Source organism: Synchiropus splendidus, chromosome 4, assembly GCF_027744825.2.
Source record: "Synchiropus splendidus isolate RoL2022-P1 chromosome 4, RoL_Sspl_1.0, whole genome shotgun sequence".
Lineage (NCBI taxonomy): Eukaryota > Metazoa > Chordata > Actinopteri > Syngnathiformes > Callionymidae > Synchiropus > Synchiropus splendidus.
The window spans coordinates 24,068,049-24,095,994 of NC_071337.1; the positions used below are offsets into that span (position 1 = coordinate 24,068,049).

Below are 27,946 nucleotides of genomic sequence, written 5' to 3' on the forward strand. Positions count from 1 at the left end.
TAAATAATCGCTCTACACCAGTGCCCAAGTAGGACGGTAAAATTACCAGTCATCTGACTTGTTATTTATGACTTGTTTATCGCCTCGTGTCAATCAGCCGTAGCCACGCTGGCTGTCGGCTGTCAATCAAATGATCTTATGTAACAGCAGTACAGCAAATATTAGATTGTGTTGAAGATTAATCCTGGTCGTAATCCCATCTATGACTGTTGGGTTACATCCCATTACCAAGTCTCCCCTCAAAAACTGGAGGCATGTAATCAGCTTTCACCACAGCCACTGTAATAGGAACACAGATTTGGTCCAGATATGCTGCTGCATCATTCAATGTTTTTTTTTTTTTCCTTTTCAATCCAAACAACGGCTTTACAGAGCAAACGTTGAGCAGCCTGGCCACATATTCTGAAAGCTGATCGGAGTCACCCCGGGTTCGCTCACTATCTCATCAATTTTATTTGTTTAATTTCCTAAAATGTTAGGAGAGCGGGCCAACTGTCGTCACTCCGCTCTGCTTTTTGTTTTTAATGCCTGGCTGGAATTAAATCTCTCGACGGCGGCCACCGATCGTGCACTGGTTCCGGCCCAGATCCAGTCAGTCTTGGCTGTCCAAGAGCTAGATTCAAACACGCAGGTGCTATTTCCCAGAGTCTAAATGGATGGGTGCTTGGCTTTCTACGTGTTAGCAAGCAGGCCAGTGTGTGTTTGTGTCGGAGCCCACGTGTTGGTTATTATTTGTAATCTTTTGATCTGTGCAGATGATAATAATCCTGCCACATGCCTCCCTGATTACCAATGCATAATGCTCCAGCTCTGTTCTGCAGCCACCGCTCCGCCTTTGTGCATCAGGTCGCAGCAGCCTCGACACAGGATGCTGGTCATCGCAGACTGTGTTTCTTTGTCAATATTCATGACAGCACTCATCCTGAACCTTTGAAGGACACGTGTCTGACTCTAGTCCAGACCCACCATGTGAATAAAAACCAAATAACTCAATCCATATATGTCTTTTCTAATCTTCTGTTTTGATTTTTAAATCAATATGGAGCACCTGTCATGTTTGTCATAATCCTTCTGTGTACACAGCAGGTTTGGATCCTCTGATGCTTTGCTTGATCCTTCAATGTAAACTTCCATCTCTCATCTCTTGACGCCTCAATCCTCAAAAGTGTCAGGTCATGTTGTATTTTGATTCTTAATTCTTTATCTGATTCTCAAGTTCCCTCGATCTATAAGAGTGAATGTGTATTATGGACCTACTCTGTATTTTTCAATTGTCAGGTGAACTGTTTTTACTTAACCACAAAACTGAGTTAAAAATGTTTGTCTTGAAAATATATGCATCCAAGCAGGATGAACCTTTATTGAGTTCTGACTTTGATCATGTTAATATTTGTTGTAGTGATTTCAATTCTCTCACGACCACAGCGATCAAGAGTGTCATGCCTCACTGTGAATGGTACCATTCTTTTGTTTTGTTTTTAAAATACGGCGTATTAAAACCTAAAATAAGTAAAATAAAACTTTGACCAATGATTTTTTTGATTTCATATTTGATGTTTTTCCATCTGAACCCACTGACCTTTTGCTGCCGACTCGTGTTGTGCGAGCGAGTTCCGGCACAATACTCCCATCTGCTGTCCCATTGAGCTCATTGCAATGTACCACATTTCAAATGCCAATGTGATATTATTGGTTAAAGTAAAAGGTCAAAAGGTAAAAAGTCACAATGTGGGTGCAAATGAGGAGCTTTGTTCCTCTGAAGGCATCGGTGGAGAATCATTCGTAGTCTGAAATGCTTGAGACAATTACTTTCCGTTTTTGCTTTCTCCCTCTTCTTCCCTTCCCAACTTGCTGGAACTGAAAATACAGCTGGGAGTCACTCAGACTTCTGTCAGGAAGTAATTACATGCTCGAGTAGAGCAGGTACTCTGAGCTGCTACTACTTTTTATTAAGCGACCAAGGACATCTGAGGTCACTTCCACGTGGAACTCCCTATATATATAGTTTCAAAATCAGAGTGTGTCTGAGAGCAATGAACCCGTCCATCGCTAAGAGGCTTATCTCATCCAGCGTGTAGCGAGAGAACGACATGCTGCCAAATAAACACAGATCTGCTTGGAGCAGACAATTGTCGCTGTTAGTGGTCTGTGCCCTGTTTTCTGGAACATGTCCCGGTGCTGATGTACAGTGGACCCTTTCAAGGCAGAGATCGGTTCTGTGCACTCAAGAGAACGCTTCTTAGGACAAGTTGGATCCATATTCTTGTTTGTACTGGGCCTTCAGTACAAGTCACATATAGTGAAGTCCAGCCGGCACGGCCCTTTCACGTGGCCCATGGGTTGGTGATGTCAACAACTATGTGGCAACTTCAACATTAAAAACAATGTGGAAAGGAGAGGATGTGATGGACAGTTGAGCTTCGATTCGACTGTCTTTGTGTGGTGAGGCAGAGAGAATTGTAGTGAAGTGACACTCTGCTCATTGTCATACTCCTTTTTTAAGGACTTATGGATCACTGATATGCTTTTATCCCCCTTGTAGTTTTCAGTTCATCCTCTGAGTACAGTAAAGAGTTGGCCACAAACACAATCGTTCAAGTGTTCTTTTATGTATAAAGCAGAATTTAAAGTTAAAAACAAATCCTTTCTTTTCCAATTCTCTAATAAATGGACGGATTTAAGTTGAAGAAATGTGATTCAAGAAATGCATTGGCAAGTGAGAGGCGAAATTTATATATCAGATGTTCAACAAAAACTTTTACGGGTCGATACACAAATGACAGGTCCACTTTCTATTAGGAGGAAACTATTCCACTGGAGGTTCAGGCAGAGGGATCGAAGTGAAGTCTCCTCGATCACGCAAGTAGTTGATCTTTCTGAACTCTTTTGTCAATGTGCCTTTAAATAAAGCGCTGCACACATCCACAAACGAGTTCGTGTTTTTCGCGGAGACAGTCACATTACCAGACGCAACTGTTCTTTGAGCGCACACACCGGTAATCGCTGAAGGAGTCGAGCAACAGCAGAGGATGAGCGGCAGTCTGAGGCGAAGAGGGCGGGAGGATAGATGAAGTCTGCGGGAGCTGAGAGTCCGCTGTAGTCCGACGCGCGTCCTCCGCCTCGTGCCGGCGGAACTGCTCCGCTGCCATGGCCAAGATCCGGGTGTCGTATGAATATTCCGAGGCCGAGGACAAGAGCATTCGGCTGGGTCTGTTCTTGATCGCCTGTGGCATCCTCAGCTTGTTCATCCTGGGCTTCTGCTGGCTCAGCCCGACCCTGCAAAGCCTCCAGAGCAAGCCGGCCAACTGCACGGTGAGAGCCGGGCGCTGAGCGCCGAGACGCCCCGGGTGCTGATGCCGCTTCTTCAGCCGTACTTTAGTTGGCAAACATCCACTATGGATCGATTGAAACAGTCTGTGGTTGAATTAAAACTTCTTGAAATCGTCGCGTACAATAGTTTTTGAGGACGCTTCATGTAGTTGCAGTTTTGTATGTAGTTTTATCCATTTATCATACAGAATACAAATACATAAATAAATAATGCTGATTCTAATTCACTATCGAAAGTGCAGCATCATTTTTTTCTGAATATATAGATTTTAACTGCAATAGCAACTTTTTTATATTCATGTACTATATTTTAAGTTAATATTTTAAACGTGGCTCTGGTTTCCTTCCAACACAAGATATTGAAAGTAGCAGTCTGTATTGAACCCACTTCCTTCTCATGACATAAATCAAGGTTTGTTGTGGTTTGGTCTGGATGAAAAATTCATACCACTTTGATTTATAAGGCTGTTACCTTATTGCTTCAGTTGGGCATTACGGAGAGCAGGAGATGTTTTTAAATCAAACAAAAGCAACGGCCGGTGGGAGTGATGTCATTGACTGATACACCTTAAAGAGGTCGTAAATAAAAAAAATCTCTGACTTTATTGCAGCTCTCTGACCTTCAGAGTAATGACGAAAGCGTTGGCACTCATCAAATCTGTCTGGATTTTTTCTCCCAGGTCGCTCCTATGCAGCGTGTACACTTTGGGATTCTTTAGGGAAAGTTGTGCGCGAGCCGCTATTGTAGACACCAGGGACTCATGCCATACACTGCTCCCCATTCATCATCTGTTGTAAGTGCCAACAAGTCATAAGTAAGATGGCCGACAGAGAAGATGCGGTGAAGCACAGAATGGGAAGATTTCCCTGTCATTGTAGGAGAAATGTGTGAAGAAGTTTGTGGTGACACGTTGTTCACTCAGGAGAAACGGTCACAGTTTGGAAAAAAGGAAGCTGCGTTACACATGACCATGGGAAAATTGAATTGCAAAAATCAAATTTAAAAAAAAGTTGCATTTAATACAGTTCATCATAGTGATTCAAACATCTGACATTGACTTCAAATCTACTTTCTTTCAGGATACATTTAAGGAACAATTCTCGTACGTCACCATAGTAGCTGCATTGAATTTGTATTAAATGAGTTGTCTATGCACTTTTTATTGCCTCTCACAACTTAGAAGGTCCAGACTCAGCTTGAGTTTGGCACATGCAGCCTGGAATTTAAAACCTACTCGAGTTTGAAATTCATGCATATATGCTTATAACAGGGCCTTTGTACAGTACAACAACAGCCACACCTGCAGTGGACTATAGCTATTGTACTTCGGTGACTATTGTTTCTATAGTATACAACACGAGTCTATAATATATATTATCAATGGCTAAAAACTACTTTAATCTAGTACTACTACTACTAAATGAGAATCAGATTTATTGCCATGGTCAGTGGGGATCCCACCAACTAGTAAAGTGCTTGGTATAAAAGTATTGATTCAACCAGCATTTCTTATGAGTGTTGCAAACATTAGTGCTGCAGACATCACCTCTCCAACAACATATAGTAGTGTTGCGTAGAGTACTGTGTTTTTGTAACAATAAGTTGTTCTGCTACTGTTAATGCGGCAGAACAACTGTTTTAGTTTATTTTATGATTATTGTTTTTATCTAAAAGACTAAGCTCATGACAACAGGTTTGTTACGTATACAATTATAAGTGACAAAACCAGTATTTACAACCAGCCAAACCTTGTTTACTACTTCTACAACTGCTACTACAACCGCCAGTATTGCGGTAAACACAATGGCTGCATTGCAGTTTCCTAATTTTAAAAAGGCTTGTTTTCACTGCTAGTGCCGTCGCCCAGCCCACCAGCACCACAGCGCGACTACTGTATCACCAGAGTTTCTGTGACTAGTAGAAAATGATTGAACACTGTTGCAACTTCTGCCATAGTTGGATCTATTTGAATCACAAATATAGAATAGCAATGTGTTTCTATATCTGCAGTTTCTTGCCCCTCCAGGTGGTGTCAGTGTTGCGTCCGGAGGAGATGTTTGAGTGTGTCTTCACATGTGGTGCTGACTGTAAGGGGACGTCGCTGTACCCCTGCCTGCAGATCTTTGTCAACAACTCTGAGTCCAACTCGGTGGCTCTGCTGCACTTCGACGAGCAACAACTGGTCCTCAACCCAAAGGTATGAACTGGACTCTGTGTGTCTGAAGTGGTGATCGTGAAGTATCGTTTAGATTTGGGGGAAGCAAAGCTACACTCTGGCTTTGGAGTGTCTGAGGACCGATCATTGGAGTGGACAGGCTTGTTGGCAGCAGCTGGATGTTTGGGGCGAGCCTGCCTCATTTCTGCATGGAGTTTGTCAAGCTCTGCCACTGCTTCTTTGGTGGCTTGTCAACTCCCGCCACCTCAAACATCTGAATCTAGGCAGCGATCATCTGCTCCTGAGTTTCATGAACCAGTATGCGAGACAGAGCTCTCCAAAGTTTCAAGAACCCAGATTCAAATATCCCTTTTAAAGTCCACAATCCCCTCACAAGTGCATATTGATGTCTGAATTAAAGTGAGGTGAAGCAGAGTGGTGACGACTGACGATGACCAGAGGTTAAGTTGGTCAGTGTTGCAGCTGCCTGCAGCTAAATCAGTCCAACACAAATAGATACAAGATACAGCCAGAAGACTCCGTGTGACTGATGGACTCAACAGCACCATTAAGCAGCTAAGTTTGCTGATGGTCCTCATGAGGGTCTTCACCAGCAACTCCAACTGTTCATCAAATGATGTTATATTGATCAATATTCTGATCAATTTTAATACTGCATTACTGCCTGAGGACACAAGACACAATTGAAAAGCATATGTTACCATTTATATTTTCATTTAGCAAGAATGTTGATCTTTCATCTCATTTGTGACAAATATGCGGCTTTGAATCCAGCGGCAGGCAACTTGCATGGCAATCTACTCTCCTCCCACAGTCACAGTACAACACGCTGAGCGTTATTAATTAATGTTTTTTCTTCCATGTTCCCTGTTTCTCCTCTCCATGTGTCCAAGTCGGGCCTACCTAACTTTATCTCCAATCCAGTCCACATCAGGCTTTTAGCTAGAGGGGCGTCTGGGTGTGAAAAATTGGTCGCCCATTTCTCTTACAGACGGACGGAATAGATTTTTAATAACTCCAGCGTAATGCCCCGATCATAGGCTCATCATATTTCAGTGAAAAGGAAGTTTCCGCGCAGTATTTTCGCTGAATATGATAAATTTGCCGCTTCTCAACCCTGCACCGGCACCTTGGCCACTGCGGGTGCCATATTTGTTTACGGGCCAAATCTTGCGGTTATTCACATCTCGCAATTTGTGACACTTGCGCGGGTATGGCCCTGGACGTTCCAAAATCCTAGCTAAAGCCTGATCCACATGATATACAGTGGTGCCTCGGTTTTCGAATGTCTCGGAATTCAAACAAAAATTTCCAGATTTTTCTTGCTTCGGATTTCGAACGAAAATCCAGAACTCGAAAACATAACGTGCATGGACCGATCAGCTGACCCACGTCGCGCTTTGTTATAGTGTATAACGCAGTCTCTGTATGCAGACGTCTCTCATTAGCTACATTAACTGGCTGTTTATTCTTCATATTGAGGTGTAAAACCTTTCCTGTCTCCACACTGGACCGTGGTAGAGTGTCACAGGGGAGGTGCTCGCTCTCCACACCTCCGAGGCTGGAGCGCACACTCCAGGGTTTGATGTCCTGTTGTGGGCTGGAGCTGGGACAGGGATGAGGCGAGTCTGGGACAGAGCGTTACTTGGTTTATGACTTTGTCACAGCCAAACTGCACAGAAGCGCACATTCAGAGCTGGACACGCACCGGGCACCTCTTCACTTCTGGAGAGACGTCACTCACTCGGCAACCCCTCCCACATGCAGCGGCCACACACATAGAGGAACAGCGCACCTGCAGCAGACACTCTACATTCACTCCTACAAAAGACTATTTTAAGGCTTGGAACGCATTATTTCTTTTTCCATTCATTGTATTGGGAAAAATCGATTCAGATTTCGAACAAATGGCTTCTCGAACGGCCGTCTGGAACTGATTGTGGTCGAGAACCGAGGTACCACTGTACCTGTTTCTAATCTCGTCCTTGTTAGTTGCTTCCAATGACAACCTGAACATTTAGGATTCCGCCACTTTTACCCCTGCTTCTTGTCTTTGTCTTAGTCTCTATTAAACTTCTTTCACTCTAGCTGTTCTTCCATTCAGCCTCTCTCTCGTCTTCATCTCTTCGAACCTGAGTGTTTTCATGACCTCTCCCGCCTCGTCCTCACTCTCCCTCTCCTGACATTCATTCCTCAACCCACTATCTCTTTCCATTTCCTACAAAAAAGAAATTTAAATCTGATGCCGTCTCCGGGACTCATCATCCATCTATTCCCACTTGAAAATGCTCCTGGTCTTATGTCCTAGACCGCTGACCCAAACGGCTCGCTTTTATTATTAGTTTGATGGTGTTTCATCGCAGACTCCGACAGCAGCTGTGAAAGTGACTCATAACCTGTAAATGATCCAGCTAACATCCTCAGCTAAATGTGCCAATTCATGCTCCCACCTGCTGACATTGAAGTGTTCCAGCTTCTTTTCCAATTTTGTAAATCTTTTTTTTTATATTTGGAGGTGTTATTCCCTGAACCAGACTGATGCCTCCCCAGAGCAGTCGTGGTTTTACCTCAGAGCAGATGACAGTCAGACGCTCGACTGTGATGGCGGAGGGCCTTCACTCATCGCTGCACAGTTGCCATTCATTTATCTTCCAGTCCTCTTTCTGTCCTTTATCTCAGGCTGCCGTTGCATCCTCATTTGAGCACTGAGCAAGGCGAAAGACGTCAACAACCATTAAAAGTAGTGACCCGGCTATCAAAGTCTGCATCCATGTGAGCAGTGAAGAGGTTCTGTTTTCCCAAATCGCTCCAGAGAAAAAGTCCTGCACTGCTAATATCTCCATCCCGTCGTGTTTAATGATGTCCTCCTCTAAATTGTGCCACCTAAATAATCGAACCCTTATTGGCGGCCGGTGCTCAACGTTTTGGATGCTGCCAGCTACGGCCATAAAGATTTCGGCGAACTGGAGACCAGAGGTAATTACACTGTAGACTGACAGCTGACGGGCTTCTGCTCACCTCTTGTAAGATGATATCTCTGCTTAATTTGCTGCATTTCATGACCTTCACTCCTTTATTAAGTCTGTCAGCGTCTCCGCTCCATGGAAAGATGGAGCTCCTTTGCTCATAAAATGAAAGATTCTCCCCCCAGTTGGACAAAACCATGCCGTATTCCGGGCCGTGCTTCATCTGCTATTTGCTTTTCGACTTTCAACTCTTTGTTCAAGGCTTTTCTGTAAATGTCAACACGGACACGCAGGGAGAAGTCGACGTCCAAAACTGCAGCTTGTGCTGCAATGAGATGCACAACTTAACTGCCATCAAATGACCTCTGACTTTAAATGACGTGGACGGTTTTCACCACTGACTCATCAGCGCGAGCATGAGATTCCCAAAAGTGAGACCCGCCATGTATCGCTCATCCAAAACACATCACGAAACAGATGAGCAGATTTCCGAAACAAAAACACACGGGACACGTTCCTCTTCTACACCTCTTCCTGTCGTACACGTCTGCTGCGTCACTATGGCAACAGAGTAAATATAGAGGAGGGAAAAGCAGCACGTCACAGATGCTGCCCAGTTGTCGTGGCAACACAGACGGAGCTGATTTTGGGAGACAGTGGAAGAGAGGGAGACGAGTCACGCTTCATTCAAAAGCCATTTAGTGGAAGGGGATGTTGAATATTCTTAAGGTGACGGAGAGTTGGGAGTCTCCGCCTCCTGCCAGACATCTGTCACTCAAGCAGCAAGAAAAGGTGTTTTATCATTGACATGTAGTAATACAAAAACTGCTGACTTATCTGCAGCAATCTCCTTCTTGAGAGAAAAGAATCTCAAACAGCTGTAGATCCATGTCCATTTGATGATAAATTGATATTGCACATATTGCCACATAGTTATGTGGGCAACATTGTAAATCAAAACCAAAGTCACTAGTAAAAGAAGGAAGTATTTGACACTATTAAAAATGAATACATAATATTTATAGAACATAAGTTTGAGGAAAATAGAGGAATAGATGGAAGGAAATTCACGGTGAAGAAATCATCATGCAGCAAATCCGAATATGAAAATAATAATGTTCATAAGCATTTAATGGCACATTCACATAGAGAAAGCAGAGCAAATGCAATGTGATGTCACATTGCTATTGACAGCTGTTAGTCTGCCTCCAGCGCAGTTATAAGCCCACCCACCTCCTTATGATCTGGACATGTTGTTCGCAATGGATCAGACACCTTATTTAAGTTTGCTAGTTTTGTGATCGACATTGTTACGATCTCGTATCTCACGTATCGGGTTTGTGTGTGTGTTGGTGTCTCATTTATTTAAGCAAACAAAAAAAAAAAACTGAACTGCAAAACATAAAAAATGGATGCCCTCCTGTATTCTCAGCGGGACGCCCTAAATGTCCAACTATTAGTGCCAGTATAATGCCCTACTCATAGTGCTATCACAGTGGTTTCCGTGTGTTCCTAGTGTTTCCGCCCAGTAAGTTGGCTGAGCATGATAGAAACCTGCCGATTCTCAACCCTTTTGCAGCCGTAACTCAACCTCCATATTTGTTTACCGGCATAATCCTCGTGGTTATCCAGATCTTGTGAGTCGCGACACCCGTGGCATGGAAGCGCTGTGACTGATGGGATGTCTGACAGGAGGAAACTGCAGATAAGTTCCTAACTTTAAACAATCGTTTACAAAACTATCTCATAGCTTTTTAATCGGAGTATGTTTTTCCAGAAGAGTTTTGACATTTGCGTCGCTCCTCACAGCAGCTAGCGAAAGAAGCAGGTTTTAGGTTTTGTCCGTTGAACCAACACTTGACTTCTGACCAGTCACAGAAGAGGGGGGTGAATTCCACGTGGAAGAAAATGAGATTTCTCCGGCCAAACAAATCGTTTCAATGGCTTGAGCTTATGTACATTTTTGTAATGTAAATGTTTCACAATTTATGGAGTTTTTTGCAGGGTTCCACCGGGGTCCAAAATCACTGCGACAGACACTTGAATCCACAGGATTTGGTCCCCTTTAAGCACACTTTGGAAGCTTTAAGTCTCATAGTTTTGGATGGTTTCAACCTATTATCTATCATCTTTTTTATTAGTTTCTCAGCTGTTATTCGAGTGAATTAATCACTTGACTTACAGCACTGATGTTTACAGCTATATAACAAAATGCCTCACTTGGAGGCAAGCAACAAACCAATCCTCCACAATGCCCACACAGTGACCCAGAAAAACACACCTACCCACACATGCGTGCACTCACACGCACATACAGACACACACACGATCCAGATCAGAGTGAAATCCTTAAAGTTTGAAATGATGGTGAAGTTTTGATGCTCACTCATTATCTGAGATTGTTCGATTCAAACCGCTCCACACGGAAGCTGAATAGCTTTATTTTTGGGTCAATAAACATCTTACTTTGGCTGCGGAGAAGAGCCGAAGAGAGGCGGTAAAGTGTGACATCACATGAGTTAAAAGCGTTTTGATCCGTCAGGGCTCAGATTTGACCGTAAAAGTTTGATTCCTGTTATTAAAACCTCCTGTTAAGAAATGGCTGTGACCTTTCCCGGCAATAATGAGTCTGGCGCCTGGATATGAAGGATGCTGTTTCTGTGGAACAGCTGACTGGGAGTCAAGAGGAAAGTAAATGGAGTTAATTGCTGTTTGTGTCTTTAGGGGGCGATTAGTTAACGGCCGCCTGTGGGTCTGGTGACTGACATGACATTACGATGGCAACACTAGCGTTTCCTGGTCTGGAGGTGGAGGGAACCGAAGATGTGGAACGCTGTTGAAGGAGCTGGCTTTTTGTGTTGCGTTTGAATGTTTGATCTTGGCAGCCGTGTTAACACATTTTCAACAGCGTAGGTGGGATTTGAGCTACTTTGGTGTGGCTCCAGTTTGTGTCCCCCAGTGGGGGCGCTGTGGATCTGAAGCTTGGGCATAGTGTTTAGTGTATTAATTCTGCCAGTCAGTGTTACCGCTATATTTTTTGTTTGCCACAGTAAAAAATGCCAGTCGAGAGTTTGCCCCTGACAGCTATATAATGGGGTGTCTGATCCTGGCAGTGTTGAGTAAACATGCTCTGTCCACCTTTTGACTTGTAGCATTGATAACAAAGGTAAAATAAAAGAGTGAACTATCAGAAAGTTATGCCCTGATTCTCGATCGAAGATAGTCTTATGTTTCCTGAAGTCATCAGGTGCTACACAACATCTGTCAGATTGTGCTGTTGTTTTTTTAGAGAATGCCAAATTTATCAAACTTGCTGCGTTTCTCCTGGTTTGAAGACATATTATTATGATAATTATGCTAGTGATAAAACACTAGCATGCAACACCCTTGGAATCTGTCTGATTTCATTTATGTGTTTTTGATTGAGAGCCTTTTTAAATATTGAAGCTTTTTTTCTACATGAATTCCATCCCTTCTGTAAGTCAGTATTGTTGTACTGATATTTAACATTTTTGCTTGTGTTTATGCTTCCTCTCAGACAGGTTTAATGTATTTCAGGGCTTGTGCTGTGATGTTTCATCAAGTCACAGGCACTTTTTCTGCCTAAGAAGAAACATAACTCTTTTCATGTTGCATTGGACAGTTCGGTCTTCTGATTTATGTGATCTGGACTCTCAAATGTTGCTACAAACACAGGGTTTTGTGGCATTGGTGAGCAATGGAAACCGATCCAGAATTGATGGTGAAAGAGGAGGCCTCACCACAGCAATGGTACTAACCTGGTACCTACACCTTACAGAGCCAAAATGTTGTAGAAGCCTTCTGGCAGAAGCGTTGATCAACTGACTGTTTTTTTTTTTTTTTAAACATGTTTCACACGTCATCACAAATGTAAATTACTGCGGCAGGTTTGAGCTGTTATCTGATCAGAAACACCCGCTTATCTGGTCAAACCAGTGAGAGCGTATTAAACCACTCACACACACGCAGAGACAGATACACACCTTTGCCCACACACTGTATCTCACAGAGATAGGCAGTCCATTTTTCCTCTCTTTCTCTCTGCACTCCTCTCCAGCCTACTTTAGTTCATCCACAAATGAAATGACCTCCTGACCCTAGTAATTGTGCATTCTCTTGGTGTGTGTGAGTCACCTGCACTGAAACTAGCAAGGTTATCGAGGTGCCTGCTCCTTCACCTGCCTTCAATCATGCACGGTTTCATGAAAGGAAAGGATGTTGATATTATTATTTATCTTGCTGTTTCCCCCTCTGAGACCGTAGAACAGAAGCCTGGAAGAAGAGCATTGTTACACAGTCGCCATGACATGCGGATGACAACATCAATGGACACAAACAAAAAACAATGCTAATCCCAAAATTGCATGTATTACAACATTTGGCTGAGAAATCTTTGTATTGACGAACAGTCTAGAACCTTTGTGGTGCTGTAAATAATGATGTGGTGAATGACAATGCAGAAACAGCAAACACGATGGTTCAAGATTATGGTGCCAGGCTTGGATGGTGGCCCGTTTGTGCTGCAGAAATATTGTTGAAACAGGTGTCAGAAGAGGCTTAGACGGTAAATATGGTGTTGCTGGACGATGGCGTGTCTGAGTAGTCATTTATGATAACGAAGCATGAGGACAAGACCATTTTTTAATTGAGAGAATCAAAAGAAAGTAAAGAGTCAAATACGACGCCAAGATTTATGAGCTATGTTTTTGGACAGGGGACTGAGGCTGCTGTCAGGGAGGCTGCCAGCATGGAATCCATAGTAAATAATAATAGAGTTTCTGAGCTGTGAGCCATTTCCTGGCCTGCGTAAAATAACTTATTAAAGTGGAGTTTATTGACCTGTTATCCTGTTATGAGGCTTATGAGAGATACAAGGGGTTTATCGAAGTGCTTGTTGATGTTTTTGTCTATGGTATTTTACATGATCTTCCAGTACATAGTGATGGAACCATTGGGCACACCTGGTCTTCGGTAACCAGTAGAAGGCTCCTTCATTTTCGCTGATGTTACTAGCCATAACAATATTTCAAAACGATGAGCCAAACACTGACATGATGTCCTACAATCATCTTGACTTCTACATACATCTTGACTCATTGAAGAGTAACCATGAAAGTATTTTTAGTTACTGTAATATTGCTTGGGCTCTGGCTAAGACTGTAACCATGGCAATATCAAGATAGCAGCGCGGAATGGTCACCGTACTTCTTGAATCGACACCCTGACAGTGGTGGTGAACCATGAGTGTTTAAAGGCAGAAGACACAAGTTGGTCACTATAACACCTCTTTCAGTGAGTCTGATATGAAATCATCGACTCTCTTCCATCTGCAGAGTGCGGTGTCCTGTAAAACAAAGCAAAACGCACCAGTGCTCTGATCCTATTGATATTGTTTGGGAAGCAAAAGCAACACGCCTGTTTAAAAGTGATGAAGCACTTAGCCAGTGATTGTGGTCAGAGGAAGGACAGAGCTGATTTACACCGGTGGGTGGATCCTCGGAGCCAATTACCAACCAAGTAATTTCCTTGTTTATGACTTAACTACGTTATAAATGTAAATGACGGGCGCCTTGGGTAACCAGGGGCCATCACAGGGTGGACGTCGCGCCTCACAAACAAGACTGTGTGTGCGGAAAGACTGACACAAGAAATGAAATATGAATTCAGAAAAAGGTAGGCGCAGTGAAGGAGAGAGAAAAAAAATATCACCATTAAGGAACGACGACAGCAGCGGCGTGTTTGCTGCTGGTGTGTGTGTCTGAGTTTGTCCTGCAAATGTAATCTAATTAACTGCAATGAGGCAGAGCGTCTGGAGCTGCAGGGGCTTTCAGCGGTCCCTGCCCAGGCAGGAGTCTCCGTCCCTGCAGACTCACTCCACCTCGGCGTAATCACCATCCTCACTCCGGCAGAGAAACATCACCAGAGAAACTATCCCTCACTGGAGGAACTAACTTTGACATCACCAAATGATAGGGGAGACATTTGAGGAGTGCTGGCCTGAGCTACGTTCCCCAGATGGAAGAGACCTTATTGTTGCCGCAGCATTGCTGAGTTTGACGCAGTAACTTCTGCAGAAGAAAATTGTGTTGCAAACATCGACGCTTCAAGAACCAACTGGCTGTGGCTGACTCTGCTGCATTCACATCATGTTCATCAATCCGAACATCCTCCTTCCCCCCGGGGTTAAAGTTCACATCTTCATTACCAGCCAATCATAGCTTGTCTCCCCAAGTGATAGAATGGCGTTTGACTGCGCTGTCAGCTGATGATGGATGCTCCCCGCGCACAGTTAATTGTTTGTGTCCCAAACTAGGTTGGAACGACATTTTGATCACGACCAAATGTCAATCATGAGAAACGTTATCTGCTCAGATCTACTTGACTCACACAGCCTGTTTTATCTTGGGTATGTTTACAACACTTCGCCTCTGAAGACTGTAGAAAGCCGGCAGACTTTCTCTAAAGGTGTTGTTGTCTTCAGTATACTGAACTCCTTTGAAAGTGCACCAGCTGGTATCAGGAGGGAAAATGATCAATCCCCATATGATTTCAATTGACCAATGTCTGGTGAAGAAAACAAACAAGCATCAATTCAACAAAGCAGAGATTAAACCCTGCTGACCATTGTGTCGTGTATATGGCCAACATTAGCAGCAATATGAGAATGAACATCCTCCATTGTTGGAACAAGTCTCTGAATAATGTCCAGAGGCAGTGCATTCCACTCCTACTGCAGTTTCCAATCCCCTCAGGTTGTTGTTCTTTGAGTTGTGGTAATCCCACTAGTATCCAGCGGGGACATATTTCCTCAGCCCAATATTATTGTTCTGTCAGGATGGGCCCGGAGTCAAGGTGTGATCCAGCCACACAGAGATGGTGTCTAGCAATGGCACCAATGTTGAAACCGCTCACAGACATGGTAGGCTTCCACTGCAGCCGGCGACGTGGCACAGAACAGTTTCTCAATGTTGGCAAGGGATGGTATCACTTGACTGGCTTGGACGCTGGTGGTTCCTGGTGGATCCTATTTGATGGTAACTGTTGACAAGTCTCTAGATGAGCGCATGATGGCACCCAAATCATCTGGCTGTAATCCTGCTGGATGTGCCGACCTGACAAAGCTCCTCACAAGTGTGACTTGCAATGTCAGCTTGTGCTGGAAATATTTGAATGGATGAGGGTGAGAAAAGCAACTAATTTATTGGAATACAATTAAACAAGAGAGCAGTCTGTTAGATCCTGCGGCTCTGATTTTGAGTGAAGCTTTGGATCTTCCATCCCAGAACAGAAATATAAATCTCCACCACAGATAATGAAAGTCAGCCATGTCATGCAAACAAACTAGACTGCAGATATTCATCTTGACCTGTGAACGCCTTAAAGGCCCTGGTGCCCCGTCACTCCTGCCTTCTTTGGTGCTCTCACATGCTGGAACCTGATTCACACAGATGCACTCAGTGAAATGTTGTGTGTAATGTAAGTGAATGTATGAAAATGACATTTTACCAAAACAAGCTCGCTGTAGATCAGGACTCAGCCTTTTAAGGTAGACCATTAAGGAGGTACAAAGCATTCTAAGTACACACTCTTGTCCTCACCCCTCATAATGAAACTCTGACACATCTGTGCATCCTGTGCAGAACCCTGTTCTTCATGTACATCACTTTTCTCCTAATAAATTCTGTGATGTTTTCAATGACTCTTATGAACAGTATTATTTTTGGTCTTTTGTGTTGGTAGCATGTAGGACTATCTGTCCTAGGTGTGTGTGTGTGTGTGTGTGTGTGTGTGTGTGTGTGTGTGTGTGTGCCCTGCGATGGACTGGCGACCTGTCCAGGGTGTATTCCCGCCTCTTGCCCAGCGACTCCTGGGATAGGCTCCGGCTCTACTTGCAACCCTGGACAGGACTAAGTACTGGGTAACTGATGATATATGTATTAGTCAGCAAACACAAATGTGGGTTATGGTGATAATTGTAATTTTAGAAAGAATAAAACTCACTTTAGTCTTTGAGATTCCCATACTTCAGTTCCGTAGCCCAAGATTTTTCTTCAAAGTGCGGGGCGTGGCAAGCTGCGCACACCTGGAAAAGACAGCGATGACGTAGGCATGGGCCATTGATGATGGGAATTCATGGGATTTTTTATTTGGACAATGTGGGCAAACATTGAATGAAATCGATTTTCCCTCTTACAATGGTCTTTACAGTATCCTCTCTAGTTGCTCCCTCATCCCTCTGGCCAGAGGATCTGAAGAGCCGAAACTAAACAACACGAGCATGTTGGCTTCTGAGGGCGATACAAACTAATTTTTTGGTTGCTAAAAAAGGCGAGACAAATCAGCGTGAGACTCACAGTAAATGACCATGGTTCAGCTGGCTGCCATCAAGCCATCAAAGAACAGCAGGATCAGAAACACACTTTTGTGGTGACACAGCAATGTGAGCAGACAGCAGCAGGTCCAGGTGGGTCACTCTGCTTTGTGCTGCTTATGTAGTTTCACCCATAAATTGAAACTAAATCGAAAATCAAATTTTTAGGGATTTTTTTTTTTTAAATCGAACATCCCTAGATGACGACACGACTAGTGGACTTATAAATCTGTCAACTACCACTTCATGCCAACTAGTATTAGCAGCCCTGGTAGCAACATTTTCAGTATTGGACTCTCAAAGTGAGGTCAAAGCAGTGAAGAGCGGATGGGACTACGCTGTGACGCTGCGGCTGACAGTCATCTCCCACACGATGGCACCTCATGTTTCCAATTTGTCAGACTCACACCTCCTCCTCCTCCTCTTTCTATTTCAATATTCCATCTTGAAATAGAAATAAATGGCCATACTTGACATTGACAGGTGATGCATTTTCAGTATAAAATGTAATGATCACAAAATGTCTCTGTACATAACTTAAAACCAATGCAATGAAAAAAAATCCAATTAAATATTCAAATAAAATTCGAAAAAAAGAAGCTTTTTTATGTTAAATAGACAATCCAGGGGAGAGAAGTGAATTTGTACTCAGCTGAGTCACACTGTGTCACTTTCTAAATGACCTCAACACGCAGACAAATGTAACTCCAGCATGCGGTCGTCATGGCAGCCACAATCTACCAGCGGGAAGACCTCGCCATGATGTCATCAGACAGTGAGTGGCCGGGTGATGAATTGATGCTGTACAGCGCAGAGTAAAGTCGATGATTAGAGAGCGAGAGAGACACTTTCGGGGCTGGCTGCTGCTGCATGAATGAGCTGCAATCAGACAGAAACCGGGATCAGCCGGCCGAGACTGTTTCACCACTGAGGTGGAAATAAAGTCATTCTGGGATTCAGTCAGACGTTTATCTCCAAACCACAAACCTGCCAGCTGTTGTCAGGAGCCTTTTTTCCGAGGTGTCTCCACGGTTCAGAGATATGAAACTTTCTCAAGGTCTGAAATTTAAGAGTAAAGTATTGAGCTGAGGATCACAAGGTCAAGATCATTTTAAACTGAGCTTTTACTTTTGTATATATATATTTTTTAATCCCTGCTTCTCTTCTTCTTCTTGTCAGCCTTGTCGCTTTGTGTTCTATGTTAGGATTTGTTGTAGAAACCTGCTTCAGCCAGTTTTGTCCCCTGGGCCTTGAGTTTGGCGCACATGCTGCGATAAGAAAAGCAAAATGACAGGTCATCTATTGCTTGCTGGACTCTGCATGGCAGAGTGGCAATGAGGGGGCGCTCACCTTTCACTTCAGCACATGCAGACCATAGATATTGCTCAGTCACTTAGAGGAGAGGTTCAGGCAAGCGATGATGATCTGTGTAGCTTTTATTCTCCATCAGCCAGTGTATAGTGAGGCCGCCCTTTTTATGTACGAATTTACAGTCTTCTACTTCTCTCTCAATAACTCCTTGTGGAAAGTCAAGTGGTTTGCTGCCTGCCAACTCATTTACAACTGAGTCCTTATTTGGCAGCAGCTCCTTCCCACATAATATCTCCAAACCTAAATTGATAAGGTGTTTTAACTACTCGCTTTTGTAGCCACTGTTATTATTTAAGATGACCTGACTTCATGTTTGGTTGCTGAAAATAAATAATGACTATGGTTAGATGCGGAGAGTAGCCTGAGTGAGTCCGACTGCTTCATGTTCTCCCGGTTTTTTTGTGCGGTGGAGAGAAAGTTGAATTACTCAGCTCTGCTGTCAATAGAAGAAGAACATGCAAAGCTGTATATCGTACACAACGATGGTGCTGACTGATCGACTAGCTTAACTGAAGAGCCGGAGTCAGCGCTTCTATGTGTCTGATTCAAATGAAATATTCAGGAGACTCTGGTGTCTTTGTATTACAAGAACGACAGATGTTGAGTCACTGAAGCACAGAGCTGCGCTTTTGATCGCCAGCGTGAGCCCTGACTAACTTAGCAACCGTGCTAACAGTTGCTAACTTGGTGGTAATGCTGTCTCCTTAAACCAACAAATGACATCCTCTGACCTTCTTGTGAGAGCTAACAAAGACAATTCTACACATCTGCAGACCAGCGTTGTTACAAAACACAGCTGTTATCAAGTTTGTTATGTCTTCAGGAACTTGCACATCAGGTTACGCACACGACTTTTCCATTGTGTATGTCGTGTGCCGCACATCAGCCAGTCCCGTCATAGTTGAGCTACTTGGCTATAGGCTAGCTAACCAATATCCAAGTGGATTCCGACTAAGAGAAATTTGAATTTCTCTCCAGTAGTCGGACTAAGTTGTGTACATACAGTTTAAGGTCAGATTTTCACTGTGGTACTGCTAGCACCCACGACCATTCAGTTAAAGCTCTAAGTGAAGCATCATGGTGACTTTACTGCTTATATGCAAATTCTGGACAGACAGACATCTTATTTACAAAGACCTTTGCTCATATGGTGGTAGTTTGTATGCCAATAGATAAAAGATATTAGATAAAAGAGTTTGAACCAATGTGACTTACAGTAAAATGAATACGCTCAGATCGATTGCTCAAACTGTTTTTCTAATCTAATTTCAGAATTTCAGTAATTCTCTGAAGTGTATTTGCGCAGGAGACACTAAGAAAAGGCTTGCAATGCTTCATCGTTATATGGCTTATTCAAAACTTGATTTACTTTAATATTGTGTGCTCTCAAACTAGTTCGGACAAAATACCTGTGTCATTGAAAAAGGAAAGGAATGATTCACGTCTAGAAAGAGTTCAAGACGCAACACAAGAAAGTTCTCCTCAGACAGGTCAAGGGGCCTTTTCACCTTTCACACACTATTTGAGACGTTTCTGCAATATCAACACACGCAGACTGGAATGGTCGGATTTCAAAGTGAAAAGGTGACAAACGTGTCAGACGTCGGTGTCTGACAGTCAACCATAATCCTCCTGAATTGGTGCGATCTCGCGCTTATCGCTCGCTGGAACATGATGCTGTTCTCAGCATTTGACTTTCAATCATGGAACACGCTTGTCACTGCGCTAATCACACCGTCGCCATAGCAACCGGATGATCTACAGTCACCAGCCGGGCAGCAATCAACCTCCTGTGACGTGAATGTTCCAGGTTGTGTTTGAATATGGAGCGACACAGCGGTCCCCCTGCCCCCCCTGGACTCACTCCGCATTAGAGACTGACATGTTATTGAATCGCCTTGTGGCGTCACCTGATGGCCGTCATCGCTGTTTTGGAGTATTTCCAGATAATGTGTCTCTCTGACAGCTAACACCGTCTAATATCATGCAGTATTACACAAGACTACTTCAACATAACTTGATCGTCATTCAGATTTCAAATGTTTGTACATATGTGCGTCCATATTTTCATGTTTCTTTCTGCTTGAAACAAGAAATATGGCTATGGATATGTATAGAAATCTACACCGCATCACATTCTTTCTTACTAAGTAAGGCTTGAAACCAGGCTGATAGCTGGTGGGGCGTCTGGGGGCGCGGTGAGCTGACCTGAACATGAAAAAATGGACGCCCAGCTTTTCTCACCCGGATACCATAAATGTTGGATTAGTAGTGCCTGCCCGACTTGTGGTGTCATCACACTGTTTTCCATGAAAAAAGTGTTTACGCCTGGTAATTTCGCTGAATATAATAGAAATTTGCTGATTCTCAACCCTTTTGCAGCAGTAGCTAGGCCATCACAGTCGCCATGTTTGTTTCTGACAGTGATGACACAGCATTTTTTTTGGGGGGGGGGCATGTAGCCTGACCGCACAGCGCTTGCCAAATGTGAGCAAAATAGCTTGACAGGGATCAAAATATTTGTAGTTCCATTTATTTAATACTTTAATCTTATGTAAAAACTCTATATATATAGTGAAGGTGTGAAAGTTTAGAAAACCCTCACAGATACACACTTATCTTGCATAAACATATGAAAGAAGATGAACAAAGCGGTGTGATAGCTTGTGGTTAAAGGAAAGAATCAGTATAAAAATATGTATTTTCTTTTAATTCATCAGGCTCAGCAAAGTAAAACAACTGCCCAGGAGACCCCTGCATCTGACAGTGTTATTGTTATGTATTATTATTGTGGCAACTGCTACTGCATTCATCTCTGTTAACTATTTTTTTTTTTTTTTACAAAGTTTTTTTTTTACAAAGTTTTTTTTTTACAAAGTTTTTACAAAGTCAGACATTGATATAGCGTGTTGGGAGGGTAATGAGTTGGGGGCGGGGCTTTGGACACCCTGTTTCAAAATCCTAGCGAAAAAGTTACAAGCATCATCATAAAAAAGCAGGGAAACAGAATGTGTCCAACTTAGCTGAAGTTGGCTGATGTTCCAGGTGAAAGACAGGGGACCAAGCGGTGAACTGTGTGGGACACCAGAGGCCAGAGCAGAGGTGCAGTTCTTGACAAACTGTTCCACTCGCAGAGAGTGGCTACGAGATCAGCAGGACAAACCGCAACAAGTCTGGCACTATTGATGACTCTATCGACGTGTGTTTTTGTGTGTGTGTGTCTCAGTGCTCGTACGTGCCCCCCTGTGAGCGTGACAACCAGAAGAACAAAGACAGCGTCCTGTGGTGGGAGGATTACTTCACCCGGGAGGTCAGCAGCCAGTCGTTTACCTGCTTCTTCAACCAGCAGCGGAGGTGAGATGCAGCAAGGAAGGAGGGGGAAGTGAAAGAGGAGGAGGAGGTGTGAGTCTGGCAAATTGGAAACATGAGGTGCCATCGTGCCGGAGATTATTGTCGGCCGCGGCATTACAGCATCGCCCCATCCGCTCTTCACCGCCTTGACCTCAACTTTGAGAGTACGGTGATGCGCAGGGGCACATTTTGTTCAGAAGATGTCGTCAGCGGCGACCGAGAATGGATTTTATGTGCTTTTATTGCACATAAAAAATAGGAATGTGTGAGAGATGACCTCTGAATCACGTCATGCTGTTACATATCAAGTCCCTCAGACAGATCAAGAACAAAAGACGCATTTTAGCAGCGGTATTGGTTCAAGGATTCATCTGTACAAATGATAAATGATGTGTTTTCCCCTGACTGATTACATAAACCTGGATTGTTAAGGACGTCTCAACAGCCAAGTATTTGGCAAGTTGTCTCTTAACTCTTCCACTTCCACACAGAAATGCTGCCTCCTCGTCTTCTGAATTTCTCTCTCCTATGACCCTTTGCTGACTTGTATTTTCTCAGCAGCAGAACAAAAAAAACAGCCAAAAACCTCAAATGCTCAGCTAAGCTCTTATTTGGTTGAACCATGGAAACTAGAACACTCTGAGGGCTTAAGCAGCAGATTAAAAACTGGAATATGCACTAGCTTTGGAAAGGTCAGCTTCCGAAACCTCCACCACACACATGTTTTTGGTCATTAAAATTTGAGGCACTTGCTGGTTTCCAAATGTCAGTGTGAACGGGTTTTTTTGTTATCAACATTGCCAGTTCCTTCTTCTATCGACCTCCAGATGTATCTGTTACTCACAGAGACGAGGAGTGTTCTGTTTGTGCCAATGATGGCAATATCAGAATTCAGAATTCTTGTTGAGGATTAGAGGAAGTTTGTAAAAGTGGCCCAACAGAAAGGTGAATCTACCATGATTCCATTACTATTATTTCATTTAAGATGTTCTCAAGTACTTTGTTAGTTTTGACAGGTGACTATTTTTGGTGTAGTGTTATATTTTGCTGATTCTCATTTTGTTTCATGATACTTCTTGCATTTTGTGATATTATCCATTTATTTCATGATACGTTTCATGTTAGTTCATGACATTATCTACAGTATTTTTTTATTACAGTATTACTACAATTCTTTGTAATACTTCATCTTGTTATTTTGTGATATTATCACATTATTTTCGGACATTAGATTATTTCCTTCCATTATTCATACAGCATTTTGTCATGTGACCACATGAAACTTATCAGATGATTTTGTGAAATCACATTCTTTCATGGTGCTTATCATTGTTATGTGATAATTTTTTTACATTATTACCTTATTTTGTGACATTGTTACTAGGGGTGTGAATCTTTCGCTAGCTCATGATTTGGTTCGATTCCTATTTTTGGGTCACGATTCGATTTCACAATAGTTTTTCGATTCAAAATGATTTTATCGATAATGATTTCTGATCATGTTCTGGTCGCATCAACAGACAATCAGAATGACAATTAGACACATTAGACAAGTTTCTTTTCTCACATTCGCTACGTTTTCAACATTTATCCATGCTCAAGATGGAATTATTGCAACTGTTAACATAAAAGCGATATCACACACTGCTTGAGTAACTAAATAAAAGTGCCTCTTGCCATCCGTTAAACATTCTTTCCGTTTAAACTCTGAGGAAAGTGCCTTGCGATCGTTCTTTTAGTCTCTTGGTAAAGCTTCGGCACTGATGTCCCAGTGAAAAACTTACGGGCTCCCCGTGGACGATAATGTTTGCAGGGAGCAAGTGGAATATCGGCTAGAGAGGTGGAGGTTTGCCTTAGAAAGGAGAGGAATGAAGGTTAGCCGCAGTAAGACGGAATACATGTGTGTGAATGAGAGGGACCCAAGTGGACAGGTGAAGTTACAGGATGGAGAGATAAAAAAGGAGAGGATTTTAAGTACTTAGGCTCAACTGTCCAGGGCGATGGAGAGAGTGAGAGAGAGGTGAAGAAGAGAGTGCAGGCAGGAGAAAAGTGTCAGGTGTGATGTGTGACAAAAGGGTGTCGACAAGGATGAAAGGGAAGGTGTACAAAACTGTGGTGAGGTCAGCAATGTTGTATGGTTTGGAAACAGTGGCACTGAGGAAAAGACAGGAGGCAGAGCTGGAGGTAGCAGAGATGAAGATCAGGAAGCAGTAGATCAGAAGAACAGCACATGTCAGGTGTTTAGGAGAAGTCAGAAAGTCAGAGAGGCTAGATGGAGATGGTTTGGACATGTACAGAGGAGAGAGAGCCAGTACATTGGTAGGAAGATGTTGAGGTTGGAACTGCCAGGCAGAAGGTGGAGAGGAAGGCCAAAGAGGAGATTTATGGAGGTGGTGAAGGAGCACATGAGGTTTGTAGGTTTGAGAGAAGAAGAAGAAGAGGACATGGTGAGATGGAGGAGGATGATCTGCTGTGGCGACTTCTGAAGGGAGAAGCCGAAAGAGAAAGAAGAGGATTCTGAGTCGTAGCAAATGACAATGGCGATTTTTATATCAGTCGATTATTGGTCCACCCATTATTACAATATATTATAATAATAGAAATAACATTTCGTATCATTTTGTGATACTCTGTGCTTTATTTTGTGATACATTATTTGATGATATATCGCAATACTTTGTGACATTATTATGGGATTTTGTGAAAATATCAACTTACGTCACACCCCTCATCTTCACCTCGTCTGACCCTTGAGACCCTTTAATCTGGATGAGAGTGTTGTATGGACCTCGGAGAACAACCTACCGAAGAGTGCAGAAGTTACTTGGGGTGTAAATAAACCTGCATTTGCACTAGAGACATGAGATGAGATCTTCCAAGGTGTGCACCTGCCTACATCATCATCCTCTCAGCTGTGTTCGCCTGCTCGTACGAGCTCTAGTCGATCACCAGAGGGTGCTTGAACGCTCCCAATGTCACGATATAATGCAGTACCAATCTGAAAATCGTTTTCCAGACTGGCAGCCTCATGTTTTTATCTGTTCCAGGCCCGACGACGTCTTGTGGCGACGATCACATGACACCAGCGTCCTGCTTCACTGCGTCCTGTGGCCGATGGTGTCGCTGCTTCTGGGCACGCTCATTGTTCTCCTGACTGTGTGCGCACGCTCGCTGGCCGTGCGGGCCGAGGCTCTCCAGAAACGAAAATGCTCCTACGAGGTCTGCCAAGACCTGACGACCCCTGAGCTCCATGACAACAAGGATGTGGACCCTTTAGAGACGAACTCTGACCCCGAGCTGTCCTCACCTTCCAGAAGTTTTCCTCTGTTTGCAGTTCCAGTGCGCCGCCGCGACAGAGAACATTAGGGGCAGGTGGAAGTGTACGCTCACTTCAGCAGCCCCAGAGAGGGGGGGCAGGATGATGGGAAATCCCCTCTGATGCTTACAGTTGTCTTCAAGCGCTATCATGAGTGAACCAAACTTTTGAATCAGGGAAGTGGCTGAGGTCATCGAGGTTGTTCATCGTGACAGTCAGTGGCGTCAGGGTTCCTGCTGTAGCTTCTCTTGTAAACTTAGCTTTCTTCTTGTAGCAACGAAATCTGGTAGCATCAACTCAACACAGTGAGGATGCAACTTCCTGTTTCACTTGCACACTTGCATATAGGTTCCATTTTTTATCATTGTAAAAATGGACACTCATTTCCCGCACATTTTTTTTCCCAACTGCCAAAGTTTCTTGATGGTTTGAGGCCGGCTGTGAGGAATGTTTTGAATTCCTGTGTAGACTGGAACGAAAAACACTGTGCGCGATGACCCCAGAACCAATGCTAATTTATCAAAATAAGAATTTAGGACTGAACTTTGTTTGCTTAATTATTTTTCATATTTTATTAGGAATCTATATATTAGTTATTGTTGATAAACTACTGTATCAAAAGGAAAGAAAAGGACGTGAATGTACTGGGAGCCCTATCTTCATCGTGGGCAGGTTCCAAGTGAGGTGACCAGTGTGGGCTCATGAACAAGGGGTCACCACCTGAGAAACAGTGTGGCAGAGCGACTCCCTCTTCTCTGACAGGCTGATGTCAGAGTGAGGTGTGTTCTCTTCTGCTTCTGTTTGGCTCTTGTTACATGCATGTTACATTTGTACAATCTCATATACAAACATTTGTTTTTGATATTTGCTGGGTTTAAGCAAACTTTAGATTGGGGAACATATATTTATTATGAATAAACAAATGACTTGTTCATTTCCCTTCTGTGTATATTCAGGGTAAAACCTATCCAGTCTTAAACAAGATGATAATTAATACTTGATGATGATTGATAACTGGCCAATACACATATAAATAAGTATTTTTTAGGGTGATAACTGTTCCCTAATTTAAAGTGTGACCACTTGTGCTTAGTTTCACTTAACTTGTTTCCTTCTGGTGTGTTTTGGATAGTTTCCTCTCTCTATACTTGACATTGAATTGTTCCTCTGACGTCAGTATTGTAGCCTCCGACGATACGATACACACTGTATACCTAGCTGCTCCTAAAATATCTGCAAACTGTAACGTCAAATATTGTTATTGTAGGTATGCGTTTAGTTGTTTTCCACCCTCCGAGAGACTTGTTTGTTTTTTGATGCGCTAATGTTACAGATCATCATAGTAAATAAATTTAAAAAAACATTTTATTTAGACTTAGTAATGCAATATTCCTGAATATATTTACTTCTATTTTTGATTTTGGCGAATACACATAAATATGTGTGAAACACTAAACCATAATCCATACCCTTAATACGTGACCCAGTTCAAACAAATGCAAGTGCACTGGTAAATTCAGACTCGTAATAAGAAATCAAAGTTCAAAGTCAGCAAGAGGGATCAGGACAGGATGTGTTTCACCTTCTATTTTGCTATTCAGGAAGACTTTGTTTCCAGGTGCTCACATGTGAATCGTAGCAAGATTACAGACTGTTTACACCACATTATATTTCAGAGAAGAGGATTCTGGGTAACTAGTACTACCTCTCTACCTTAGGAAAAAAAAATCTTTGAAAAGATTGACTTCACAGTGAATCTTGATCTTCTTCCTTGTGTTTCACTGAGCGGAGGTTCTCCAAGGAAGCGTGGTTTCACCTTTAAACTGAAAAAGCTTTTGCTCACTGACACATTCTTCCCTTGTCCTTGCTGAAACCATTGCTTTTTGACTAAATATTTTGGTTAGATTTTAAACAACCATTCATTTCATCTCACATAGACAAAAGATACTGACAAAGTTTACATCTTATAATGTATTTTTGTATGTGAAAAGATCATCCACTGTAAAAGATGTGTCAAGGTTTTAGGCGTATAAGAGTATAAGTAACCGCAGCTTTGTTTACCGTTCTTTTAGTTTGCTGTCTGTATAAAAGAAGCCATCGTGTCCCCTCAGCAGGATCTCTGGATTCCCCAGAGGAAATGTAGCAGTCTCGTAGCAGTTTTCAGTCTTTTCTAATGAGACTCAAAGAGGATTTTGTGGCGTTTATTTGGAAAAAGATATCAGTCTGAAGCCATACTCTTGTTACCACTTGAGTTTTAAGCGTAACGGTATTTCATTTCATGTCCTGTCACTTTGTTTACCCTTTGAGATGTTTGTCCTCCTGGTGATACTCTTTACTACTGTGTGTCATGTAACCCAGGTAGCTGCTTTGCTTGTGTTTCTATCAACTACAATGATTACAATAGTGCCTAATAAAGATCTTTAAATAAAATACACTCTACTTTACGACAGCGGGCGTCATGTGCCTCTTTCTTCTGGGTCATTCAGCAGTGCTTGATACAAGCTCACTTAATAATACACAGACTTACTGTGGACAACATCAACATGCAGCAGATGTGGAGGACAAAAGTGAAAAAAAGGCGGCGCCACAGTACTGAGGCAAGCCGTGGCCACGGTGAGAGGGACAGGAGAGAATGTACAGGAGTGGTGAACTGGAGGATGTTAGACCTGCCTTCTGGAGGGGAGAGGTGGAGGCGTCTGTCATTGATTCTAAGTTGAGTTTGAGGAGTTCATGGGGTGACTTCTGGGGGACACTGAAGAGTGAGGGAGGGACTGAGATTGGTGGAAGGCTGTTGATGTGGCTCTGAGTAGGATGATGCGCTGACTCTCATTCTGAGGGGAGGATGAAACCATCAATTCTGGAAGGCAGTGGTTGATGTGAAGCACACATTTAATTTCGAATAAAATCCTCTGAAGCTAAAGAGCCCTGAAATGATAAGTATTCTTTGGTTGGACTTGTGATGGAGTTCCATGTCCAGCAGGACTGAAGTTTGCTGTCATACGGGCTGCGCAAACTTCTGAAATTCCTGTTATTAATTCTTGTT

General features: G+C 43.0%; 1 protein-coding gene across 1 annotated transcript; it reads left to right on the forward strand.

Moving 5' to 3' along the window:
* Positions 1-2,958: 2,958 nt before the first annotated feature.
* Positions 2,959-27,342, forward strand: LOC128757736 (calcium-activated potassium channel subunit beta-4-like). Its single transcript, XM_053863242.1, has 4 exons — positions 2,959-3,312; positions 5,358-5,528; positions 21,463-21,590; positions 24,635-27,342. Exons 1-4 carry the CDS (start codon positions 3,148-3,150, stop codon positions 24,951-24,953), a joined length of 783 nt encoding a protein of 260 aa, XP_053719217.1. The 5' UTR covers positions 2,959-3,147; the 3' UTR covers positions 24,954-27,342.
* The last annotated feature ends 604 nt before the right edge of the window (positions 27,343-27,946 follow it).

Coding starts and splice junctions, on each gene's coding strand:
- LOC128757736 (XM_053863242.1), top strand. CDS start 3,148: ATGGCCAAGATCCGGGTGTCGTATGAATATTCCGAGGCCGAGGACAAG. Junction 5,529..21,462: donor AACTGGTCCTCAACCCAAAG/GTATGAACTGGA, acceptor TGTGTGTCTCAG/TGCTCGTACGTGCCCCCCTG. Junction 21,591..24,634: donor TTCTTCAACCAGCAGCGGAG/GTGAGATGCAGC, acceptor TATCTGTTCCAG/GCCCGACGACGTCTTGTGGC.